The 27,073-nt window shown below is 43.3% G+C and overlaps 1 protein-coding gene and 1 long non-coding RNA gene across 3 annotated transcripts in view; one reads left to right on the forward strand and one right to left on the reverse strand.

Annotated features, from left to right (window-relative positions):
* The window catches only part of SLC1A3 (solute carrier family 1 member 3), a 76,616-nt gene extending 51,774 nt beyond the window's left edge, over positions 1–24,842 (reverse strand). The window contains exons 1-3 of one of the 2 annotated variants that reach the window (XM_045787274.2): positions 24,708–24,842; positions 22,785–23,055; positions 3,220–3,357 (exon numbers count right to left, since the gene is read on the reverse strand). In XM_045787274.2, coding sequence (XP_045643230.1) covers positions 3,220–3,357; positions 22,785–22,965 — 319 coding nt within the window. In that variant the 5' untranslated portion in view covers positions 22,966–23,055; positions 24,708–24,842. Of the gene's footprint in view, positions 1–2,771; positions 2,874–3,219; positions 3,358–22,784; positions 23,056–24,707 lie in introns of those variants that run through there. The other variant, XM_045787275.2, reaches the window with a different exon arrangement.
* Positions 24,639–26,362, forward strand: LOC148108870 (uncharacterized). Its single transcript, XR_015726878.1, has 2 exons — positions 24,639–24,769; positions 25,162–26,362. It is a non-coding gene; the product is annotated as an uncharacterized LOC148108870 (long non-coding RNA).
* Positions 26,363–27,073: the final 711 nt, after the last annotated feature.

A 27,073-nucleotide genomic window follows, 5' to 3' on the forward strand; every position in this document is an offset into this window, starting at 1 on the left:
AATTAAATGTACATAAACTTTTAAAACAGAGCACCTAATCCAACAAATGCAATAAGGGCTTCGTGCATTTCAATGTGTGTAGAAACTCTGGGACTTTTGACGTGGAAGCATTGAGCCTGTCAAATATTTTCCCGCCGGGAAATATTTCTAGGGGAGCATGAGACCCGAGTTTTGATTCTGGTATTCCTGTCGGGTGCAGGGAAGTTCAGCACAGATCTGACACAACGTGGTTATACCCAGAAGATGGGCAGGAGAAGTCTTCCAATCGCTATTTGTTTAGGTGGCGATAAATGTTCAGTAATACCATGGCGAGTGGAGTTTTGGCAAGGGACCGTCAACAGTTGAAGGCGGCCGTAAGGGAAACCCAGTGACTGCTCTATGGCGCACCCTTAGCAGTGCATCTTACAATGAGCACTGACGTTCAAACCCGAGTTCCTGTACTGGCAGCTCAGGAGTTGGTTTGGCCTGCAGACGAGCTTTGTTTGCCTTGCAGTGTTCTGTTCTGTTAATTTTATCAACACTGAACAATCTGGAGGTTCTTACAATTTTTTAGATTTTTGGGCTCTTGAAAAAATCACATTTGGGTCTCGGTTGACACATGGCAAAAATTTCGTCTTGTCTACACTATTCTGCAGCTGGATCACTTTCCAACTTATCATCACGCTTGTCCCTGTTACTTCTGTCAAAGAAAACTATTTCTGTGTATCCATGGCTCTATCAAAGTAAGAAAACAAAGGTAGCCTGAAAGGGCAGCTTCATACATAATCATCACCTGCTTGGCCACGGGAGGCATTTGAGTTTGCTTTTCCATTCTAAAATAATGGCCCTGACTTTGTTCCCTCCCTAGGCAACACATTCTCCGACACTTTATCCACATTCTCTAGCGTCTCCCAACACACACGGGGGGTCCTCCAGGGATGCATGCAATTTGCAGAAGATCCCCCTCCCCATTCCCATTGGGTCATACAGCCTGGCCCCCTTTTCGGTTTGGAATCACTGTATTTAAAACCCTGAAGGAAAGTCTTATTCAATCAATCATTCATCGTAATTGATCATAAGTATCCAAAATACTACACAGCTTGGAAATTACTGCTATGAGGTTAACACCTTAAGAAGATCTTTAGCAAACTAAATTATGTCCCTTGTCTTAACACATTCCCAGAAAAGGGCTGAGACTCTTTCCATGGTCCCAAGTGGCAGCATCCCCCAACTTGCAATTAGGTTACATTTTAAAAGTTCATTTAATATTGGTTGCTTGCAGCTTATAATTCCTTTCAATATTATAAATGTTGCTAGTTCTTCCACGGTTTACCCACAAATTTCTTTTCAACCATGTGAAGGGATTGCATCATGGTGTGGGGTTTTTTTTCCTGTAAAATTACTCAGTGAAAGCTCGTATTCCTTCAATAAAGTTGCTGTGCTAAGTATTAGAAAACATCACGAAAATCCACTTTGAGGTAACTGTTAAGTAGGATTGCTACTAAGGGGAAGTAATATTTTCTCTAGTTGTACCGAATGAGGGCTTTCTTCTTAGAATGAGTGACACAGTGGGTTTTAGCACAATTACCAGAAAGCAGAAACCTCTAAACCCTGGTCCCACCCTTGGAGAGACAGTATAAAGGAATCCAGAACCCCTTAAGTTTCCATCCAGGAAGACCACAGCGACACAAGTCAGATGCCAGCCAGTAGGGATGGGGAAGAGGGATGCCCTGCTCCACTACGTAAAATGACACATGTGCGTGCGTTCTGCCCTCTCGGTGCCACTGCAAGAACTTGCTTCCCAGAAAAATGTCAATACATGGATAATAAAATGAGAATGTCAGCTCACATCAGCATTCATCTAGCTTCTGAGTTAAGAGCTGGGGCTGCTAAGATTACCCCTGGTCAGCAATGGGCCAGGTCACTTCAGAAACAAGCACCTCAATCATCCTGCCTACATGATTGTTTTATGGGCACTTCCTCCTCCAATGGGAGACTCCTGTACAGGCAATCACTTGTTTAAAGACCTGAACAAGTGGAAGCCAGCAGAGATCCGCGAGGCACCGGGGAAAGCTGACACAGTTCCTGTCCAAGTAAGGCTAGCCCTCCCAGGCATGCAGTCCTCAGAATCTTGCCCCATGACTTTCGAGTCGTGCTATGAAGTTCTTACTACACATAGATCTTGAACAGAGATTATAAATATCCTTGAGAATCCCTGGGAGGGGAGAAGATGCTCAGAGCCAGCTCACACAGAGGTGGACTGATGTGCCCAAGGAGGGACAGTGAGCCAAGGGTGGAAAAGAGAACAAGGTCAATAGTACCTGAGTTCTGGGTTTTAGCTACAAACCCAGAAACCATCCTGCTGGGACAGTGTCTATGGACATTCTTTCTTCATGTCAGAGATGTGCTGTGGGGAAAGAGAAGAGTGGGCAGGAACGAATGTATAATAACTTCTTTTTTTTTTTTTTTTGCAACTTCTTGGCTCTGTTGGAATTCACCAGTCACACGTACAAACGACTCTTGAAGCATCTCCCGTGCAGGCGTCAACTGCCAGCGGAGAGTCACAGAGAACAGATCCTACCCTGCAGAGCCCCCGCTCGCTGCAAATCCAAGTGTCGATGGACAAAACAGCCAGATGGGGAAATCTCCCGCCCCCTCCCCATTCTCCCACCAGCGTAAAAGGTTAACGGGGGTGGGGGACAACTGGAGAAGGAAACGAAATCATGCGGGTTCACCAGGAAAAGATCAAGTGTTGGTGGCAGCAGAGTTGGTGAGTGTGTTGTGGGCATTACCTCTCGATGAGGCTTCCAAGAAGGCTCCCGCTCAAGTCCTGGCGGCTCTGAGAACAAGCATTCTTGCATCAATAGCTAATAGGCTGTCCAACCAGATGTTATCTGGGTGGGATAAGAGGGTGAGAAAACAGACCTGTTGTACGCTGTTGTCAACTGCATCGCTGTGGTCAGAGAAGGCTGGGTGTGTAGTGTTTAGCGGGGTGCCTCTTTCGTAGTGAGGCAGACCAGATTACGTGGTGGTTTAAATCCGTTTCCTCTTGTGATTGGTAAAATACGAGAGTTATAATCATTCATGCATTACTAAAGCCTCCTTTCCATCATTCTGAAGGGACTTTTTTTTTTTTTTCTAGAACAGAGCATGCATCCAGCAGAAACCTAAAGCGTTTGCTTTTCTAAGCGATCTTTTGCAATAAGCACACTTAAAAAAAACACAAACCGCGTATGGTACCTGTAACAAGACTGGAGATGATCAGCGGTAACACCAGCATCTGCAGCATCCTCATCAGAAGCTCCCCAGGAAAAGAGAAATACTTGACTTCCCGGTAGCTCATTTTGTACGGTCGGAGGGTAAACCCAAGGATTGTACCTGGAGGGGGGAAAAAGGAGAAAAGCTAAGTTTTTTTAAAAACCGAAGTCACAGTCCTAGGGAAATGAGGAACTATTTGGCTGGTGGTCACTCCTGTCAGACAAGTGTACATTTATTTAAGCAGTAAATATTTGTGCTGCTTTAGGAGCTAGGGGTATGCCTGTCTCTTCGGTTGTAGTCTGGAAGGGTCTGGCTGAATCCAGGGCTTTCAGTAGGACTTAGAGAAAAAATGTTACTGGCTTCAGCAAATGAAAAATTTCTTTGTCTAACTTGAATGCAGTAGAACCCATTTTGACACGGCTTAGTACAGAGTTACAAAGATAGGGGCATAACTAGGAGACAAATCGTGTATCCATGAATAAGGCATATAGGGGGGAAAAAAAGCCCTTATGATGAATTTCCTTTGTAACAACAGATGTTAGGACTGCTAACATAACCACTTACAAAGGGTAGTGTCATTTTATTTTTTTCCAATTAAAAAAATTCCTCTTGTTCACACTGTTAATCCATTTGCATCATCTCCCTGTCTGCACACCATGCTTTCTGTCTACACACCATGCTTTCTGTCTACATGGTCTTGATATTACCTTGGCAACTGTATTGTACGGCCTTGTTAGTTGCTGGCAAAAGAAGGCTCCAAAATGAGCAGAGACTTTTTTCCAAAAATTTTCCCTGAAAACTTAGGGAGGAGTAAGAGAAGGAGAATGCAATTTTCCCCTTAATTTTCCTTCTGCTCCTGGAACTTTAAAATATATTTTAAAAAATAACTTTAGGGGCGCCTGGGTGGCACAGCGGTTAAGCGTCTGCCTTCGGCTCAGGGCGTGATCCCGGCGTTCTGGGATCGAGCCCCACATCAGGCTCCTCCGCTATGAGCCTGCTTCTTCCTCTCCCACTCCCCCTGCTTGTGTTCCCTCTCTCGCTGGCTGTCTCTGTCTCTAATGAATAAATAAATAAAATCTTAAAAAAAAAAATAAAATAAAATAAAAATAAAAAATAACTTTATCTGTAAATTAAATTATGCACGATAGCTTCTGAAGTGCTCGGAAATCAACAGACACATTGAATAAATGTACTCCCTCCCCCCTTTCCCTAATTTACTTTCCTTGCCCAAGAAAACTTACTTATTCCAGTATTGTAAGTATTTTCAAAAATTCTGTCCTGCTATTACTAAAACATGTGAGTTATAGAGAAATACTGAGTTATCTAGAAGCTAGAGGTTGGGGACGGGGAGAGAATACTGGGTAGATGTAAGTTTTTCTAAGGGAAGCAAACAGTTCTTTAAGGAAACCGAATCATCCTAACTTCTTATGAAATGGGCTTCTTCTCTTAGGAAATGAGGCACAAAGTTCATTTCAGTTGTCACAGCAACTCCAATTTCATTTCTTGGGTCTCAGCAACCACGAAGTATCCATGCTCTGATTATATACGTGATATTCCAAGTAAGAGTCTCAATCTGTGTGACTAGAAAATCTGGCTGATCCAGTTTGCAGGGCCTTCAGGAAAATATTTATCGCATTTTCCCAATGCAATGATCCTACGTTCAAGCGAGAAAAGGTGATCTGGAAAACACAGGAGAGAGAGGCAAAAGCCTGCCCGTGTTGGTTCTACCACTAAACAGCATATCGCTAACGCTCACCGAGCTTCTGCCAGACGCCAAGCGCTGTCAGTCCTTTACTTGTGTTGGTATATTTAGTCCTCACAAAAACCCCTGGAAGTAGGTCCTTCTTCACCACCAATGTACAGATGGAGAAATCTAATCACGGGGAACTTCGAACTTGCCAGATTCCAACAGCTACTCAATACCCAAGTCACAAAGCGACTCAAGTGACGGAGCTAGGATTGAAACCCAGGCACTTGGACTCAGAGCTGACACTCTTGACCCCCTCACCGACTTCCTACCTCTCCCGTAGAGCCAAACAACCACTGTTAGTGTGTCTGTGAGTTTCTTTTCAGAATGTTCTCATAGAGCTAAATATAGGGAAATCACACAGAATATCCTTTTCCATATACAGTCACCATAAGCATCGCTTTTAGCCTCATGATATCGAATCCAATGATTGAACCAAATTTACTTAATACTTCCTTTGTCGTTGAACAGTTAGGTTGGTTGGCATTTTTTCACTGTTATGAAGAACACCACGATGAATGCACCCGTTTTGTAACTAGGAGTATTTTTTTAGTGCAGTTTAGAGAAAGGAAACCCGTGCATTGAAGACCATGATGACTTTGATTGACGTTATCAATTGTTTTCCCAGTGGGTTGGCCCCTCAGTTTAATGCTTTGTTAGTGAGTGAGAAGGCTTTAGTATTATCTCTACCTCTAGCAGCTGAGAGAATTTTCATAAAAATTGTTTAAACAATTTGTGAATGTGATGAGTAAATTGTACGTATTTTTTATTTCTTTTCAATTTACTTAACATGTATTGAGGTCAACCATTTCTCCTAATTGTATATTCTCCAAGCATTTACTAAATCCTAATAGTTGAGGAGTTTATGTGTGTGTGCTATGTATTTGGTTATAAATTCCTTGCATAATAAAGATAATTACCCTTTGCCTATGTGTAAAATATTTGCTCTATTTTTCTGATTTGCTGGCCATTTATTATTATTCTAAAATACAAAGGTGTTTTGCATTTTTATAAAATAAGGTCTGCACACCTTTTTTATTAGGTGATTTCTTCAAGAGTTATACACTTTAATTTCTCTCCTCCCAAGTTTGATAAATCTTTAATTCATTTTTCCTGCTTTCATTGTTTGCTGGCTTTGTTTTAAAATTTTGAAGTTTTAATCTTCCCGGAACTTGGTTTGGGGTAAGGCACTGAATTCTAATTTTCAGTGCGCATTATTCCACACAGCATCATCAACAGCACACAGGAATTATAAAAGGCACTGGTAATATCTAGCTCTTTCCTGCCTGTTCAAATAAGACCAAGTCACACTGAAATAACTGCTTAATCTTATAATAAGTAAGTAAATAAATATTTATAAACCTTACTTTACTTCCAATCAATTTCACTGGAATTGATTGTTTTCAGAACTTTATTTAACTGCATTTAAACACTTGTCATTTAATTATAAAATGTGCACAATAAACTCTAGAAACTCATTTTGGTCATCTGGAATTTGACCATGTCAAAATATTAGGAATTTCAGGTATCTCCCAAATAATAATTAAAGACCAGTCTTGGTTTTATAAGTTCATTTCTAAGTTGGCTGTTTGTTATTAGAAATGTATTTTTTCAAATACAACACACTGTTTCCAAGAATGGGTAGGATCCTGGCTAGTCTAGAAGTTAGTTATTAAATTGAAGTTAAGAAATTTGAATGAGTTAAGTTATCATTTAGAAGAAAATGGTAGAACAGCTGCTCAGCCAATGATACAGGTTCTAGGAGCAAGAGACAAGTCAATGTCGATGAAGGAAGGGATTAATCTTTCTAAATACTAGGTGCATCAGAGCCCATTTCCCAAGGTCTGACTCTTGCCAACACTGACTGTATTCTTCTCTCTACAGCCACACCAGCTGTATCCAGACTCTCTCTCCCTGGGAGCTCTATGTACTCTCTCTCCTCTCCCCCCCATCAAATACCACATTTATCCAGTGCCACCAATCTTCATCTAGGTGCAAAGCGGGAAAGTAGGCTAGCTCACTGAGTCCCAGGCAGTGGGTAAATCATGTCTCTTAACCCCAGTCCACCAGGTAGATATCTAACAGAGCAGCAGAAATACAGCCAGGGGGCAAAGTCTCAAGAGGTGATGATATTTTTCTTCTGTTCTTCCAGTCAACAGGCTTCTTGCTTGGAAGCGTAGTCCTGGCATCAGCTAGTCTAGAACGTCTCAGTTTCTTTACATTCTCCGATATGGAACCCCGATTTTCTTAAAGCTCTTCTTTATAGCAGGGATAGCAGATAGGAGTCACCATTTATTTCTTCATAAGGGACAGTTTCAGGTCAAAAGCTTTGAAGAGAAGAGTTGTTTAGAGTGACAGCACATTGCCAATACTCTTTGAATCAGTTTTGCCCCTGACTAAGCTTTGGTCTGTCTACTATCTCTGGGTTTACCAAGTGAGCCATTTCTACTCCTAGGACAGAGGAGATGATGTTGGGAAGGGGAGTATTTATTGAGCCCTTAATGGGAGCAATGGTGGCCTGATCCTCATCACAACTTTATGAGGTAGATAGTGTCACATCTATTTTTTAAAAATAAATACATCGATTGATGCTCAGAAGCTAGTTAACTTGCTCAAGGCTACCGAATTAGTAAGGGCTTGACTTGGGAATTTTAAAGAAAACCCAGAGCGCTTTCTACTACACTCTAATGCCTCTCAAACACAGACATATCCTTGTAGCCTGGGCCTGAGGACAGTTCTCAAAGGAGCCTGGCTCCTGGGTCTTCAGCACTTCCAACCCTGAACTCTGGCACTTGAGTAATAATCTTGGATCTGCTAGAGATGTCCCAGAGGCACCCAGCACATGCTGAAACCCATCAGAGGTCCCTTTATTTGTTGAGGATCTCACAATACGGTCATCACATGTACAAAGTCATGCTGACCATGACTACGGTCAACAGTACTAAGTCACTGTTTAAAATGGTTCCACTCAATTCCTTTCAATGGAATGATTTAATTAAACTTACATAAAACTTATAAATTAAAATAGCTTGCCTCTTCACCCCACTTCACACATTGTAATCCTTGGAAACCATCAGTAACAAAGCTGGAAAGGACATTGAGTGAAAACATGCTTCAGGCGCCCATGTTTGAGGACAAGGGCTAGCAGTCATCAAGTACAGGCAAGACGCTGTGTCCTCATGAGCACATTGCCTCACGGAACCATGGAGGCCAGGATTCATATTACCTACACTTCACAGATGAAGAACGGGAGTCATTGAGAGGGTAGGTAAACTGCCAAAACCTCACAGCTGGTACAAGTTGGGCCATGGTCAATGCAGAGAGGGGTCCAGCTGCTTCCCCAATGCCAGGTGAGTGGCTGAGGTGGGCTTCACAAGCAGGCTGTCCAGCTCCAGGGCCCGGACTCTCACCTACTGTGCTGTACTCCTAGCTAATTTAAAGAGCCTTTAGGACACAATATTTCGCCTGCCTTTTTGTTCCATTTCAAATTAGTTTAACTCATATGGAGACCGAGTTGGGCAAAGGTTTTGTTGGTGTTCCTTAATGAAGTCAACATCCAGCTTTTTTCCCTTCATTTGTTGAATGAATAAACAAAAGACATTATTTTTTTGGCTGTTGCTCTGCCAGGCAGCATTAGAGGGGAGGCCAGGGCGGGAAGGTCAGACAGCTACCAGCGTCCAATCAAGAGGAGAATGCTCTGAATGCGAAGACTGCTTTTTTGGGGTAAGCAGTTCAGGTTTCTGATTACACAGCCCAGTGATGAGACAAGTCTTCCCCGAAACATCCTCACAGACTTCTCAGAGCCCTCCACTCTCTGCCCTTCCGACCAACCAGAGGCAGCAGGGCGGGGTGGCCTTCTTCACTGTGGTCAGCGGCTCACTCACAGCCTCTGAGGAGCTGAGGACTCTGCACGTCCTTGAAGCACATCGATTGAGGTTCGCAGAGCTAATAAAAACCTTGATGGCCACCAGGTCTTTAGTGCGAAAGAACAGATCCTTTATTATTGATTACTCTGCAAAAACAACGATACAAATCCGAATAACCTCCCCATGGGATCTGTTACAGCTGAAGTAACCTTTGTAGTGTGCACCTTGGTGACATTATATAAGACACATGTCACAATGGGGCGCCTGGGTGGCACAACGGTTAAGCGTCTGCCTTCGGCTCAGGGCGTGATCCCGGCGTGCTGGGATCGAGCCCCACATCAGGCTCCTCTGCTAGGAGCCTGCTTCTTCCTCTCCCACTCTCCCTGCTTGTGTTCCCTCTCTCGCTGGCTGTCTCTATCTCTGTCAAATAAATAAATAAAATCTTTAAAAAAAAAAAAAAAAGACAGATGTCACAATTCAATTCGGATTGCACATTCTCAGTCAACAGTCTTCTTCTATCATTCCTGTTTTGGTATTTTACCGGATGTTTGGAATCTAGTCAGTATCTTAACTGGAACGCTGAAGGTGATGAAAATGAACTGTGCTGGTTGAATGCGATGAACAAAGACACATTTCTGTTTCAAGATGTTCTCCTAATACAAAAAGCTCAAGAAGTGAGTCCTTCAGGGGGGTTCGCTGTCTCCCCTAGAGAGTTGACACAACAAACACTTCTTTGGTAGATTAAATATCACTTCGCTTTCCTAAACCAAGACACAACGTGGACACTAGAGCCTCAGAAAGAACACATCACCACACGCTTCCTTTTGAAAGCCCAACACGTACAGCAAGTTAAAAGCTAAAGACATCTTTTAAGAATTTGGCCCATATTTAATCAGATAAAATTACTGAAAATATTAAGAAGTCAGAAAATATTTAAGAGTAGAAAAATGAGGCACAATTTGAAGTAAAATTTGGACCGATTCAACTTCTAACTTTTGATAAATGTTGGAGTTTGAAATAGTAAAATTTTATTCAAGTTCCCCTGCCCTATTTCCAAACTGTCATGAACAGATTGGCAGACCACAGCTTTCTAGAATAATTGCTCACCATACAAAATTCTCCAGAAAAAGACAGGATGCCCCCCAAAGGGCTCAGATACCAAAAGGAAATCTAAAAGTCATAGTTGCACTGATCTTGAGGGGAAGACTTTCTGTTTTGAGGCCACAGTATGAAAACTACCAAATGTCCACCCAGGATGAGCCAACTAGCTCTTCTAACACTGACACTGCAAACCAGGCAGCGGACATTCGAACTCCTACCAGAATAAGCTTGGCCTGCAGATCTGTAGCCAGAAAGGGTCCCTTGCCATCCACTTGTATGCAAGATGGCTCAAGGAAAATGACAATTTCACAATTTGTGCTGATCGCACACACTGGTTTTATGTGACAAAATACTACTATCCCCCAGCTGGGAGCTTTTCATTTATGTAGGAACAGTAACAACAAAAGACCAGCACTATCCTGTCCCAAGGCGACAATGGTCAATGTATGAGGAACAAAAGCAGGAATGAACCCACCATCTCTGCTACATTCTACTGGTTAGAAGCAAGTCCCGGGTCCCACCCACACTCAACCAGTAAGCGGCCCTGGACAGTTAGGGGCTGACTCACAAGCAAAGGTCTTTCGGCCCCTTTATCCAGCTGCTCCTCGTGTGGTGTAGACACATGCAGAGACAAGATGCTCCATAGATGTTTGGCGAATGAATGATGTTGGGATGGTAGTCCTAGGCCTGCCTTTAACTCTTCATGTGACCTTTCCTAGGCCTCATTTTTTCCCCTAATTTATAAAGGAAGAATGCTCCAAGATTCAAACATCACCCTCCTTCTTGCCGGGGCCTATTGCACAGCTTTCCAACTGGTCTCCCTGCTTCCACTTTGCCATCCTACAGCAAGCACCCTCCCCCCCCCGAAATACTACCCAGAGGGGCACTTTCAAAACCCAAGTCAGAGTGTTGTTCCTCTCTGTCCCCTCACGGCTCCCCACGTCACATGGGGTAAAAGCCAAAGCCAAAGCCATGTGATGGCGGCATCTGGCCTGCTTCCCCAGCTAAGCCAGATTCAGAACTCACCCCCCCCCCCCCCGTTGTTGTTCCACCATCAGACATGATCCTGCCCTGGGGGCTGGTGCTGGCTCTGCTTCCTGCCTGGGACACCCTTCGCAGAGGTTCCCAGGTTTACTTCCAGTGTCACCTTCTTACTGCAACCTACCCTGAACTTTCTTCTCCCTCGGCTGGCTTTGTTTCAGGAGCTCTTACCACCTTCCAAAACACGATATAATTTTCTCATTTCCTGTGCTTGCTGTTTATTGTGGTCTCTGCGTCCTCGAATATAAGCTCCAAGGGATCCAGATTTTTCTTTCCTGAGTATTTGTTTTTGTTCAGCGATATATACTAAGCCCCTGAAACAGTTCCTCACACATACCAGGTGCTCAGTACGTTGCTGAATGAACGAACGAACCGCATGGCTTAGCTCTCTTTCAGAAGACCCGCGCCCAGCCGTGCCCAGCCGCCGGCGCACACGTGTACCCGATGGAGGGATCTGGAGGAATCGCTGTGCTGTGCGCTTCCCCACCGTGTTCTGTGAGCTCAGTAGCTTACCCTCAGGAACAGCCCTTCTTCCAAACCGTCATTTCTCTCTTGTGATCTGTGAAACTGGATCGCAACTGAACCACGATTTCTCATAGGGCTTAGGTTTTTAGAATCACAAACGAGGAGGGATAGTTCCCGATTCCTGTTTCTCCCACAAGGCTTGATTTTTTTGAGTATGAAGGAGAGCGGGTGTGAGGCTACAGAAAGGTCATGGACTGAGATTTCAGAGATGAGGTTCTGGGCCTGAGGCTGCCAGCAAATGATGCTGGTGGGTATTTTAAAGATTGAATCTTCCTATCAAACCTGCAGCATTTAATTATTACCCTCTTACGAATGAGGAGACTGAACCCTTGAAAGAGGAAGCTGCTGGTTCTGGGCGACAGGACCAGTGACAGAATGGGGTTGCAAACGGAGGTCTGCCCATTTCCACAGCCCACGTCTTCAAATCATGACACCTCTTTGGACCTCTCTCTTTTTTTTTTTTTTTGTCCACAAAATGGTACGGATAGATCAGAACAGGCAGTATCTAAAATCCTCTTGAACTTTAATGTTCTCGGCGAAAGGTTCTGAGTTTAAGCTGAAAGCATTATACATCTTAGCTGCCTTACTCTGAATGTATCTTGTTTCTTCTCATGAATTCTCAAGTCCTTGAGAAGGCATAGGAAAGCATTTTTTAATACGTCAGAAAATGCTTTGTCACCTTGGCCATTACAGTTATTATGGCAGGTAGGCAATAAATTATTTGAGAGATCAAATAGAAGTTTCTATTTTAGAACTTGGCTAGCTTGTAGCCCAGGCTGGAGAAGTCTTTTAAGTCCGTCTCATGCAAGCCTGATGAAGCCGGTGTGCATGAAGTTCCAGTAGTTTATTTTTACAAGAAGGGCAAGGGCGTAATGGTGAGTTTACCTGCCCAAGGGGTCTGCTGCTCCAGGTCTTTGGTTCCACCCCAAACTTCCAGGCATTTCCTGGAGAGAAGCTACTCTGTGGGAGGCAACCTTTCAACCCTCCCCCACTCCTCTGTTCCCACATCCTTCAGAGATTTGGGCCCTGGCTTGGCTCATTCTTTTGTCCTTTGGTATTTCCTGTTGCTGGAGGTGGGAAATACCTGATCCAGCCTTGTTCTACCAGTGCCGCCCAGAGGAACCAGCCCTGGGGACTGATGCAGACAAGTCCACTCGGCAAGCAACTCGGAGAAGACAACTCTGTCAGAAGAGCCCTAGGAGTTCTGAAAAGCCTGGTGCTTTCTTCCTAAAACTGCACTAACGCAGGCTATGTGAAATGGCGATTAAATTTGCAAATAATCCTACAGGTCTTTTAGTTTATTTTTTTTTTAATTTTTATTTATTTATTTATTTATTTATTTATTTATTTATTTATTTATTTTGTTCAATTAGCTGATATATAATACATCATCCGTTTTTGATGTAGTGTTCAACGATTCATTAGTTGTGTGTAACACCCAGTGCCCATCACCACACCTACAGGTCTTTTAAATGCCCAATCATTAGGACCTGTTGCATTCCTTTCTGGTAAAACATAAAATAGTGATATGAATGAGCAGAAATTGTAAATGCAGTTTCAATTCTGGGGATGTATCCGCCAGATACACTTTACCTGGGGGAAATCACTGTTGTACAGGAATATTCATTGTACCATTTAACAAATGTATCTAAATGCTAGGAACAATCTGAGTGCCCATCAACTGGGAATTACTTAAATAGATGAAGGTACACCCACATAATGCACCCCCAAGAGAGAAGGAGGGGGCTCTTGATGTGCTAATAAGGCACGATGTCCAAGGTATATTGCACAGTTAAAAAAGTAAGGCATAAAAGCAGGCTATATATATTATGCCAGCACTTGAATACAAAAGGCAAAAAAGGGATAGACATGTATTTTTTTATACTCATAAAACAATTCTAAAGGCGCACAAGAAACTGGTAACAAGATATTTATATCCTTTTGAATTTATTTTGGGCAACGTAAATGTATTTTATAAATAAAATAACAAAATAAATAAGCAAAAAGATAATTGGCTTTTTTTTTTTAAATCTGACTGAATTCAGGGTGCCTGTCTGACTCAGTCAGAAGAGAATGTGACTCTTGATCTCCCGGTCATGCGTTTGAACCCCATGTTGGGTGTAGAGATGAGTTAAATAAATAAAAACGAAACTTGCAAAAAAAAAAAATCTGAATTCCAATCTATGTATTTCTGCTAGATGCTTAGATCTTTCTAAAAAGTCACTTTGGGTCTGGGTTAGTTTCTCCTCAATCTTGCTTTAATTTGCTTTAACACTGAGTTTACTTAATTTGGGCCATGGAGAAGAAAGTCACTAGCTGTGCTCAGATTTCTAGTGAGTGGGTCACTTTCCGACCAAACAGTTCTCTTTTTTCCTGGAGACAAGGAAGTGAATCTGAAAAAACTTTGAACTCAATCATGATAGGATCACATTGGCTTCCACTCATTAGCCCTTGGAGTAATGAGTGCCCCAAAGCTGCAAAGTCGCCTCGTCAACCAGTAGGCAAAGGTAACAGGCTCTTTCATCATCCATCAGATGGCGTAAAGCATGGCAAGGGCAGCACGGACAAAGCCCTGGGAAGTCTATGGAGTCTCAGCTTTTTTATATGACTATTTCATGTGCCTTAAAACAAATCCAAGAGGAAAGAAAGAAAGAAAGAAAGAAAGAAAGAAAGAAAGAAAGAAAGAAAGAAAGAAAGAAAGAAAGAAAGAAATAAGAGTCTGTTGAAAGACTCACGATTTCCTTCTCGATTGTCACTCATCATTCACATTCAGCAAGAAGCTGGAAGGCACCAGGAAACACATGGATCCCTGGGGTCTTGCCTTACTCGCTTTAAAGATGAAATTTCCAGGGGTGCAAAGTGTCTAAAAGCAGGGGCCGTCTTTTCAGGATGAGAAGGGCAGTGGTTGTTCCTCTCTCATTAGGGACAAATGAGCTTCATCTTACAAGATTCTGAATAGAAAGTCTCTCGCTAACAGCCCATTGTTTCCTCTCTGGGAAGCAGAAGCCAGTCTGCGGCCTGCAATCATTGTTGCAGAACTGGAGAAGTCTCTTTGGGTATAAGAAGAATGGAGGTGCCCTTTCTGGAGAGGGGGACTCAGTCTTGAAATTCAAAACTTAAGGGTGCTTTTAACTCGCTGCTCCTACATTTACCTTTGAATTTTCGATTTGATACGCAGAGTGAAGAAGGAGTGCCTTTCCCCCTCTTGTCTTAATTCATCCAGGGAATACCTTCCTTCATCTAGTTTTGGGGCTTTCATTCTTCTTTTTTTGGCTTCAAAACCACTCGGGGACCTCTCTTGACCAGGCACAGTGATGGAAATATTCTTGGGTTAGGGAGTAAGCGCTGGGCAACTTTGGTAGCAGTGAAGCTTGACCTAAAACTCTTCATTTTTATACTCGGTGAACACAATGGCTAAACTTCATGCCCTCAAGTGCTCTGTGTGTTTCCTCACCGCACAGCAATGATACAGCTCACCCAGCTGCCAGACCAAATAGCTGATGAATGATAGCACCCCAGTGTTCCATAAATATAAAGCGCTCCAACACCTGGAATGCACAACTTGGAAAAGACAGTGCTTAAATTCCAGCGGCCTTTTCCAGAAACTGTAGGCTCTTCCCTGCCTTGCTGGCTCTATAACAAAAACAGAGAACTCGCAGCTCTTCTCCTCTGATTTATGAGGGATGGGCTGCAGGGCAGAGAGGGCTTCAGCATGCCTCACCCGCAGGCTCCAACACTGGTTATCCCACCCAGACTGCAGGAACATGGTGGTCCTCAAGAATTTAATGGGAGAGAAGGGGGCTGCTTATGGATGGGAGAGCCTGGCTAGAACGGGTCGGGAGACCAACGGTATAGGCTAGAGGTCCCTGCAATTGTACAGCATGAAGGGGTGGAAAGAAAACACTGTCATGCTTTACTCCATACATTCTGCTTTAGAGGAAGGCAAATCAGACGTTAAGTGATAGAATTTTGTAGCTGGAAGCAGACGTTAGTCAAATACATGATTTGCTGACGAGGAAACCTGAGGCCCAGAGATTTGTCCTGATCATAAAGTGAGGGAGTTGATGGCAGACCTGGGTCTGTAACCAGGACCTTTAGACTCTCAGCGCTTCCTCAGCTGCATTCCAGACACGTGCAGCTACTGCTCAGGAACACGGACTGGGCCCAGGCCTTGAACTGCAAGAGAGAGCACTGCGCAAACGCTTTGGAAACTGGACACCGCAACAGTGGAAGGTATCGCTACTGCAGGCAATTGTTCCCAACACACCTGCTTATTTGATAACCTACTTAAGAGAAACAAATTTGAAGTTGCCTGCTCAGCTTTCTCATTATCTGAACAAACAGGAAGAAAACAGCAAAATAAAATCCACAAATAATCTTCGAACTACCATCACGCCCTCTACCCAGTACCAACTTTCTTAGGAACCAGCAACACTCCTCCCAGGTTTCCAGAACCCCTCATCTAGCCTGTCTGGACTCTGATGAGGTGGCCGGTAACAGGGAGTAGACCCCAAAACGCTGGAGAAAAGGGAGAAACCAGGGAGGTGGTGAACTTGCAGATTGGTCCCAAGTGGTATGAACAAAAATGCATGACTGAGCAGGTTACAACATTTATTGAACACATCTCCTCAGCAACTCTCTTTGCCAGAGAGAGACATCTACAGTCAGGCAAGCCCTCCATTGAGCAGTCTACCGTGATAAGGGCTGCGCTGGGGGGATTACTTTCTGCTTCCGTTCAGGAGGCCAGGTGGGTGAGGGACAGATAATGACAGTATCTCTTACTCCCAGCCTTTCATCTCGGCCTCTCGAAGCTCTTTACAACCACTAAATCTCTCCCTACAAGTCTTCTTGGCTCTCTTCTCTCGCCAAGGAAACAGAAGCCACTTCTAGACCTCAACCAGGTGACCATCTACTCCCCTTCCTGGCCTGTCCTCGCCGCAGCCCTGGCTCTCAGTTCTCTGGCAGAAGCAGCATCAAATCAGCATGTATTTTCACTTGGTGCCCCAGCAAAGACCCACGCCAAAGATGAGGGGTTTACGGTTCCTATGGATACTCTTAGCTGCCAAGCCCTTACGGAAACTATGAAAGGTTACGTGGTTGTACGTGGCGGAACTGGGGTATCAATCTTGGCAGAGGTGTGAATTATTCTATTTTACACATGAAGGAACAGAGGCGCAGTTCCAGAACGGGGACATAAACTTCAAAGTGTCGGACTCCAGACTCCATAGCTCTGATCCACTCCCCTGTACTGTCCTGACTACACCCCCACGATAGGAGGCAGCTCCCTGGTTCGAGAATGAAATTGAAGGCCAGGATCCAGGCCGGCCATGAGCACATGTCAGATACTTGTGTTATCGTTGTCCCCGACAATTTTTTTCTGTATTTCTGCTCCCTGGGGGAGAAGACAAAGCAGAAGAAAATCCCTAGTCCCTACACCCTACCTTTGTGTCCCTTCTCCAGAGCAGGGCATGGTGAGTCCACGGCTTCTGAGCTCCTGAGGCCTAGCCCCTTCCCTCCCAGCCCCTGCCCCCAGGAGTCTCTGTGAGGAGCTGGGGTCCAAGGCACCAGGCGAGGGCCTACCCCAGAAGCCAACTTTTCTTTTAACTTCCCGAAGTTCCCTCTCTCTCTTCTTGTTTCCAGGAAGTGTTGAAGAAACCATGAACCCCAGCCTGGAAATCTTTCACCATTCTTTGGATTCCTGTTGTGCAACTGTGTGGAGATGCCCGTCTCTTGGTAAGTGGAGAGGCCGCCCTCATGGGGGCCGCACGGGGGCCGCACCACTAACTCAAGCCGTCGGATCCTCTGGTCCCGTTACCAATCACCTGAGCACGGCAGCCGCTGGCTAACCACATCACTAACCTTGTCTGACTGAACTGACTGACTCAGCTGGGTAGTGTGCACGTGTGCAAGGCACAGAACCCCACTACGGCGTTTCTGGGAGAGTCTCGCTTTGTGCATAGAGAAGGGCCCTAGAGTTAACAGCGCTCTGAGAAGAGTCTCTCTCACAGAGTAGCTTCTTCAGGAGGACAACCCGATTCACTGATCACTGTTCATTTAACATTCCAAGACAGAACCTGTCCTGGTTCTGCTTCGACATCAAAACACCCTCAAAATCTCCATGTCCAGTGAGCCTCTTGCACTGTATCTCTGCGGTGGCATTTGCATCTCAAAATCCACACGTCCAAGAAACTGAAGTCGCCCCTTCCATTCTTGCCCCAACCTTCTTCCTGTAGTCTACCCTTACTGGTTGCACCAGCATCCGCAGTCACCCAAGTCACCCAAAGGCCTGCAGGCCAGCTCTTCCGCTCATGCTCACATGCAACCAATTGTCAGGACACAGAAGTGCCTCGCATACTGAGGTCTCAATTTCACCCCTCCTTTCCTGTCGTTGGGTCAGTGCACACCCTTAGCTAACTGATGTCATAAAACAAGAAGGGACAGGTCCCGAGGGCAGGCACCAGCACTCAGAAGAGTGGTTAAGAGTCTAAACGTTGGGCCAGCATGGTGGATCTGAATCCCAGTCAAATATGCTTCAGCTGTGGGAAAAGTATCTGAGCTGTTTCCTCATCTGTGAAATGAGAATAAGAACACCTCCCTCCCTGGCTTGTTCTGAGAATTAAATAAAGCTAATGTGTTGATAACACTTACAACAGTGCTTGGCACACAGTATAAATGTTTGCAGTGTATATAATATGTGTAATGGTAGATGAGGAGACCAAGGCACAGAGCAGTTAAATGCCTCGTCCAGGGTCATACAGCTACTAAATCATACAGTTGGCATATACATCCACTCTGTCCTTCATCAAAAGCCACACTCTTTTTTTTCCCCACATGGTTTTTTGTTTTAAGATTTTACTCATTTATTTGAAATAGAGGGTGAGAGAGAGTGCATGAGTTGGGGGCAGAGGGAGAGGGAGAAGCAGGCTCCCTGCTGAGCAAGGAGCCCTACGCGGGGCTCCATCCCAGGACCTGGGGACCAGGACCCAAGCCAAAGGCAGACACTTAACTGACTGAGCCACCCAACCACCCCCCACATAGGTGTTAGTAAGAAAGTAGAAATTCGGGGCTCCTGGGGGGCTCAGTCGTTAAGCGTCTGCCTTTGGCTCAGGGCATGATCCCGGAGTCCCGGGATCAAGCCCTGCATCAGGCTCCTCTGCTGGGAGCCTGCTTCTTCCTCTCCCACTCCCCCTGCTTGTGTTCCCTCTCTCACAGGGTGTCTTTCTGTCAAATAAATAAATAAAATCTTAAAAAAAAAAAAAAAAAAGAAAGAAGAAACTCTAAGTATCAACACAAAAATCATGTATTATATAGAACAGTACTGATAATATGATCTCACTTAAAAACTGTTTAGAGATAATTTAAAAACTCTCTGGTACTACCTCTGAACTGTGTCTATTTGTCTGTCATCTCATTTTATCCATTTCTCCTACTAAACAACCTGGGGGAAGAGACTCCCCACTGCATAGCACAGGCCAGATACCCAAACATTCAGCATTTGTTAAATTGCTGAATCTTTAAACAAAACCACACATTTATTTAGCAGACAATAGAGAATAGTAGATAATATATGACTGTGGTAAAAAGCATTCAAACCATACAAAAACTTATTTAGAGGAAAGTAATATACCTTCTATCTCATTACCAGATACCCAGCTCCCATCCCAGAGGCAGCCACAATGACCACTTCCTTGTATATCCTTCAGAGATATCGTGGGATTGCATCTAATTATAGTGCAATTTACATTCATTGCTGGAGAGCATTAGCGAATGATGGGAAATGTTTTCTACACATTTAGTCAGTATGTTTTCTTTTCTGGAAAGTCACCAATTTTTCTCAAACCCATATAAAGGACAACCTAAACATAAAAGGTGTGTGTATAGACAAACAGTAGAGAAAGGTGCTAGTCGCGGGGTTCCTGAGTTCCCTCAAGTCAAATCACCCTCCGATCTATGCAATGCTATTTAGTTTCCTTCTCCTTGCAGCTGATCTTATGACCCATTTCTTCAAAAATTTTTAGCCGGAGATTTCATTTTTATTGTGCTATTTGTTCCCTGGACACGGACAGATGGGCATTCTAGGATTTGAACACGACAAAGGACTTTCCCTTTCTTTCAGCGAGGTGTCTGAGGTCACTCTCAACCCACTTACCACAGTTTGAACCGAGAAAGTGCTTCCTGGAGGGAGAAAGATAGTAACCACTCTCCTCAGTGTGGTTTTCGTCAGACAGATGTCTGCAACAGCCCTGGGAGACACTTTATCTAATGCTTTAATAATGAACCCTCTTAAAGGGACTAACACTTGGCAATGCCTTCTCTTAGGTTGCGAATTGGTTCCCATTACACGGCCTTGTCAGAGCATGGCACATTCCGACTTTGACATCGCTTAGAAATGACATTAGACATTAGGCCTTCTTTTTATTAAAAGTGATTAAAACCTAAGAATTTGGTTCTTCTCACCTCCTCTTTGGGAAAAATAACTTTTCTTCTTCCTTGCTAGCGTCTTTCCAGTTTTTTTCCTACGATGCAGCGAACGGGTTAGAAAGTTAAGTCCAGACATCTTACTATTCTTTTAGGGCTGAAGTACACATGGTACCCAGTGACAAGCTAAATGGGGCCTTTGTTGCCTCCACTGGGCCCTCAATGGAAGACACACCAAGAGATAACGGAAGGATTCTTCATTCTTTCCTAAGTCTGTTTGCTACCGAGTTGTCTGTTTGCCTTTCCAAGTCTTTGGTGTAGACTCAGTGGTCTCTCTGACTGTCAATGAGCTCTTTTTATGTGTTTCTTTGTTAGTGCCTTCTTCTTGTTATTTCTACCTCTTCAGTTTCCATTCGTAAAGCCAACCATGAGGACATCCTGCCAAGTTATCTACCCCGGCGTAGCCAACTCATTGCAGTTCTCACAAATGTTAGGAAAGTCCTCACTGGGCTAGAAAATGATCCCAGAACTCATAGAGAAAATGGACTATTAAATCCTGGCATTATCTTCCTTCTATTAGAGATTTGTCTTTGTAATCACTTAGGAACTTGCTTCTCCATCAATCTGACTCCCATGTGCAGGTTTTATTACTTTCCCTTCCTCTATTCTTTAACTGAAATATTTCTGTTCTAGAAATCGAACTCTTCTTGTGTTTAGAACATCGTTTTGAATACGTGTTTCTGCATCTTTTCCAAACATACGCCAGTAACACTGAGCTCTAATTAAGGGTGTAGGATTGCAGAATAAATGAGTATTTGTTAAATGAATGAGAGGGATGTGGCTGAATCATTTGTCGGAGAATTACAAGTTTTCTGCTGATTTAACTGGGTAAACCATATAGTAAAATGACAATGCTATGTGAATGGACCCAGCATTGCTTGCTAACTGGCCTCTACCAAGACACACAGCAGCATTTCTCTTCCTGGCATCTCTCACGAGACACCAACCAGTCCACAGAGCAAGAAGGCAGGATGGCAAAGTGGGTAAGAGAACAGCCTCTTGGCCGGACAGCCCGAGTCTGACTTTTAGCTCTAGCACTTACTATCTGCATGACGTTGGGCAAGTTGCCTGATCTCTCCTTGCTCACTACTCTCATCTATAAAATAAAGATCATACTAGTCATACCTTCCCACTCACCCACAGGCTTGTTTGAGGATTAAGTAAGCTAATAAAGGCAAAACACCTGGAAAGTAGTTGGAGTAGCACTGCATGATGTTTGCTCTTATTACTCAGCAGCTACTGTTTGGCTTGCTGGCTGTCATTCAAGCATTTTACATCAACTTCCAAGACAGTGATACAGCACTGAACTACTTCTCCCAGGAATGTATTTCAACCCGGGAATCTGGGGCGCCTGGGTGGCTCAGTCGGTTAAGCATTCATTGCCTTTGGCTTAGGTCATGATCCCAGGGTCCTGGGATAGGGCCTTGAGTCTGGGCTCCCTGCTCAGTGGGGAGCCTGCTTCTCCCTCTGCTCCTTCCCCTGCTTGTGCCCTCTCAAATGAATAAATAAAATCTTAAAAAAAAAACAAAACAAAACACCAAGCAAACCACAACAAACCTGGGAACCTACTAAAGAAAGCCACTGCTTCCCTGAGTCAATCAGGACCTTTTCTCTCTGAACATCTCTACAATTAGTTAAACGGTCATTCATCACCAACAATTACTATAAGGAACAAAAGATGTTGAAATGGAATACATCTAAAGTCTTGTGACAAACTATTCTCCTGTTGTACTCTTATTTGTCTACACTTTAAGAATCCTATTTTTTTGGATAAAGTTCTAGTTATATTTACATGCTACAAAATTTTCTTAGTTTTTATTGTCATTACCTCTTTATATTTGATGGAGATCCTGGCAAACTCAAAGGTAGAGATTAAAACTGTACACAATGCCCCCTCCCCCTTTTGGGCCACACCGTAGAAATTTACGTTAGACAGTTTTTACAACATGGCATTGGCTTGTATGTTTACCAGCCCAAGGACTTCTGTATTGGTTCGGCCAAAGATTCCAAGTAAGTAGCTTCTTCAGCTGTATTTTAAAGTAGGATCCACGCCACCCATAAGTAGTAAGTGATAATTTCAGGTATCAAACAAAACAATGTTTTATTAGTACAGATTGCTGTTAACACGCTACATTTGTAAGAGGCTGAAAAGGGATAGATAGCTATTTATGGCAAGAAATAAATGAAAAAGATCGGTGTCAACATTTTTCTCAATTCACTTTTTCCAGTCACTGGATGGGGGAGTGCGAACACCAAAAGACTCAGCCTCTACCTCCAGGCATGATACTCAGCTTCAAGTCAGCACCAGCTAGAAGATAATTACTATTAGGATCCTGTACCGCATTTTGGGTGTACTAATTGTATAAATTAGTTTTAAGTGAAAGTGACATCGTATAATGATTACATTTTGTCCAAATCTAGCCCGCCTACTTGTTTTTATTGTTATTTAAGTGCTCAGGCCTAATGATTAAATTATCACTCCTTCATCCTTACACGAGATGGGAAAACATTTGATTTGTTTCCTTTCTCCACACAATCAATTGATTTGCATCATGCCTAATGATGCTTCTTTCAGATTCCCATGTGTTTACCATATATTGCTCCAAACATGCCAACAGACTGTCATTTATGGGAGAAAAAAATCTTCCAATACAGATGAAAGCCTGGACTATTATTTTGAATACCTACAATCAGTCCATCTGATAATATGCTCAGGCAGCCAGATGCCCCAGAGAAACAAGATCCTTTTTTTTTTTTTTCTTTTTCTTGGTTGTTATCAAATGACTTACCCACAATGACTGCAGTGACAGTGAGCAGCACAAAAGCATTCCGAAATAGGTAACTTTTAACATCCTCCTTTGTGATATTCTGCACTTTCCTCTTGGCCAAGAGTGTGCGCTTCCGAACTCCTCGCTGGAATCTCTCCATCCTGCCCCCCATCCTGGGCTCTTCTCCATTGCTTTTAGTCATATTTTACTTCTCTAGGAGTCTCTTCTTTGCACTTCAGTGTCTTGGAATCACCCCCGGAAAGCCAGACCTCTTTGGTGTTAGAGAACACAACTAGAACCAGGAGAGAAGGGACAAGAGTTACAGCCTGCAGGGCTGAGAATGCAGGGGTGAGAATCAGGGCGGCCCCACAGCAGGGCAAGCTGTTGGCACACCGCATGATCTGGGTAGGAATCAGGGGCTAGAGAGCCGCAGTGCCAGGTTTCAAGGCTGGGATGTGCATATTTTACTGGACCCCTTGTGGGAAATGTGCATAAATTCAGAAATACGAGCAATAAAATATGTATGTATATACAAGCAGAATTGTGTGTTCTATTTTAAAAAAAAAATTTTGCCCTTCCCATTCCAAGGAGGCTATAAAAGGGTTCATCAGAGCCCTGAGTGTGACTGAGCAGACCCCACCCCCTCATCTCCCCGGAACCTAGCCAAGTGCTTTTTGCACAACGTTCACCCTCAATAATGTCTAATTGAACTGAATGCACAGGAAGCGCTCAATAATTGCTTGATGGCTCATGTTGTGTACATGGTGAAGGCATAACCAGGTCAATAAAATGAATTAAGATATTGATATTTCACTTTCCGAGCTTTGTTATCTATAATAAAGTAACGATTTTCTTCACTAAAAAAAACATGATAATATCAGTTGGTAATTATGGGCATGAAGAGAACGCAATAAAAAGAATACATGCCCAGGACTTTGGAAATATATTTGACTATTTTACAGGGTCACTTTTTAGTTTTTTCCCTGAAATAAGCAAAGATCTCCGAGGCCAACTATACATTATCTGAAACGGTAATTCATTTCCATTTTTGTTAAAAGTAGAAAGTAGTATCTGCCTTTGTGGCAATCATATCGGAGTCTTCTCAGGAAACCATCAGCGACTTCTGGGCATTTCAAAATTTAGGATTTCTAGAACAGATGAGATGAATCCAATTTTCATTCCAAACATTACAGTGTGTGGTTTCCATTTCTTTAAAGTGCTCCTAGGTTATTCAAATAGATCTAAGTCCATCTCTCCTCGGTGGAAATCAGTTGTTTTGAAGAAATCAAAGGATTCCTCCTGCTTTATAAGATTTGTGATCCATAATTCTTCCCGTGATCAATCCCAGTGAAAATGAGTGGTGCCTGTGGACGTGTGTACATGGCAACGCAAGCAGCCAGCGTGTGCGGCTGTGGGGGAGGTAACTGGAAAGCAAAGACTCCTCCGAAGCTTTTGGCAAATCCAAGGGTGGAAAAAAAGACTCGTCTTAACAGTTTTGACTTTTAAATAAAATTGCAGGTTGGGGTCAGTGATAATACGACCTTACAGCTTGCTTAAGACTTCACAGCAGATTAGAAGTTGAGGGAGAAGGGAAGGAGGGATGACACGAGAGACCAGATTTTTTTTTTTTTTTTTTTCCTTTTCATTAATCTCTGGTTCCCTTTCCAGTCCCTTTTAAACAGACCAGCTGAGCCTTGATTCTTTTCTGGCTCTGGAACCACCATCTACCCGAATCCAGCCCGAATGACTCAACTCCAAATTAAGCGCGGACGCGGCATAAATAGACACCATGCGCTGGTTACATTAAATTACTAACGTGGACTTTATCTACCAAAATGGCTAGCTTTCTACTCTCGCTGCTCCTCCGCTAGCGAAACGAAATACACGGGTGGAGAAGTGCAACCAGGAGCGAAGCCCAGCAGGAATACAGAACGTCAGACTTACCTTTTCTGATTTTGTAACGCGTGGAAGGGACAGCAGGCAATGAAAGGTGAATTCCGCAGCAGGTACGGCACAGCCACAAACGCTGTGAGCAACGCATGCACGCGCTCTGAAACTGCAAGTTACTATCAGGGCAACTTAAGAAAAGGGGAGGAGTCTGCGCCCGGGAAAGGGGGAGTGGGGAAAAATGAAAACACCACAGGGAAGGAGGGGGCAAACCCGAGGTTTCTGGAATATTGATTAATCTTGGCTCACCAGAAGCATGCTTGCTGGCTTTGTTTTGCTCCTTAGACCACTTTCACGCTTTGCCAGTTCACTTTCATTAGGAATGCAAAACCGGGACCAGGAAGAATTGCAAAATAAAGCTCACACACACTCAGAAAGCTGGAAGTCTTGATCAGAACGTTTCAAAGAAGACCGTGCTAAGACTAAATTTAAATATCTCACTTCATTGCAGGTTTCCTCCCCTGAAGGAAACATGAGAGTATGCTCTTTTGCCTGGTTGTACAACTGTTATAAAGAGTCCCTCGTTTTGGAATTGGGGGAATAACTGACGTTTCTTGGGAAGACCCAGAACGCAGCAAGTATGGAGAAAGAGAAATGCTTACTACAATTCTGCAAACTTGCCCGAAGTTACTCAAAACGCAAGATGAGGCATGTCTCTATGTTAGCAGTTTAACTCTTCTTCTAACAAATCTAATTTAGCTCAAACTGCCTGCATTACAAAGACACACACGGAGACCAGGATCTTTGCTGAGCTATAAAGTAAAAAGCGTTTTAAGACCAAAAGTGTAAATGCACACCTGAAGGTTTGTGATTTCAAAAGATAAGTTGCTATATAGATAGATGCTTCAATTTTAAAGGATGCTGAATATCGCCCCGCCCCCCCCCCAGCCCCGGCGCCATCGTTTTTTAGGAATTAGAAAATTCTCATTGCACTTTTAGCCCTCTTTTCTTAGAAAGGAAAATAGATTGTGGAAATAGATTTTTAAAAAATGAAAAAAAAAAAAAACACATTTTTTTTAAGCCTGACTCGGCTCCAAAACTTTGAACTTGTTTAGCATGAAGACCAAAGTTTGAAACAAAAACCCATACCAAAAATGACAGCCAGAGTTCTGTACTCCTGTTCGTTAAATCTCGTGTTCTCCATGCAAAATCTGCTTCGTTCGTGCGTCTGTCATCCAATAGGGAGGTGTGTTTTTTCCCTCGTTAGCAAACCCAGGGAGAGTCTAAAGATATGTCTCCTGCCAGCTTCCCTTCCGAACGGGTTGGAAAGCAAGGGCGAATCGTGTAAATGACTTAAAATTACAAACGAGCAGCATTTGTTTAACAAATCATAACAACTTTTCAATTTGGCGTAATTTTAAGAGTTTATTGAAAATCACGCTCTTGACAGTCTCAGCCCTCAGGGATCTTTCTCTTGCTGTGATCTCCTAGGTCACTTAGCATCTGTGCCACATTGTTTAACACTTAATTACGCTCTGTCTTCTGCTAATCCTGTCTTTTTAAAATCATGTTAAGCTTTGGCTTCTTGACCGAATTATAAGTTCTTTGAGGGCAAGAACCAGTCCTATGCCTGATACAGAGCAAATATTAAACAGTTCTTAGAGGTGGACGGCGTAATGTAAAAGTATGAAATAAAATGCTTTTCAATCTTCTGTGTTAAAAGGAAGTTGTTTGTTTTTCTGTTGGTGCTTCTGGCCTAGGTGCGTGGAGCAGAGTCATTTCTTAACACCATGAGCACATTTGAAAGCATTTATTTACTGCCCTAAGTCCTATCCGAGCCATGGGTTTAAGAGTAATTTGTCCATATTTCTTGTGGAAGTGACTTGTATTTTAAGAGAGCTTAAGAGAGAAATCTTTAAATGATTTTAAATGGAGTTTCAAGCCAAGTGGCATTTCCGTTTCTAAATTCTGTTTTTTCATAGGCAACAAAGAGGACTAGAAAAACCACACTTTGGTTAGCATAGAGATGAGAAGGCCCTACTGCCCTTTCTTTTTTTCTTTTTTCTAATCCCTAAGGCTTGGTTAAAAACCATTTCATTATTTTAGTTTGCGCAGACATTATGGGAGTCTGGTGTACCCTTGAGAGGGGAAGTAATTCACCACTGAAAGTTTTGTTGGCTGTAATAAAACCTAATGAGAAAATGAGATGCAAAGAGTCTCAGTTCAGAGTTCATCTGAATTACAAGGTTTTAGTCTGGGGGGAAATATCGAGAATTACTTCTTTTAAGCACCACTTTCTCTTTGGGAAAGCTATTAACAATAATGCCCTTGGGGCGACCTAGGCCCCAACTCAACACACATTTCTACCTTTTCCCTTACTTCATAAATAAGACCCTTAAGCATTAAAATATTTTTTTCCTTCA

Source organism: Ursus americanus, chromosome 15 (assembly GCF_024610735.1).
Source record: "Ursus americanus isolate L20-20 chromosome 15, mUrsAme1.1.p, whole genome shotgun sequence".
Lineage (NCBI taxonomy): Eukaryota > Metazoa > Chordata > Mammalia > Carnivora > Ursidae > Ursus > Ursus americanus.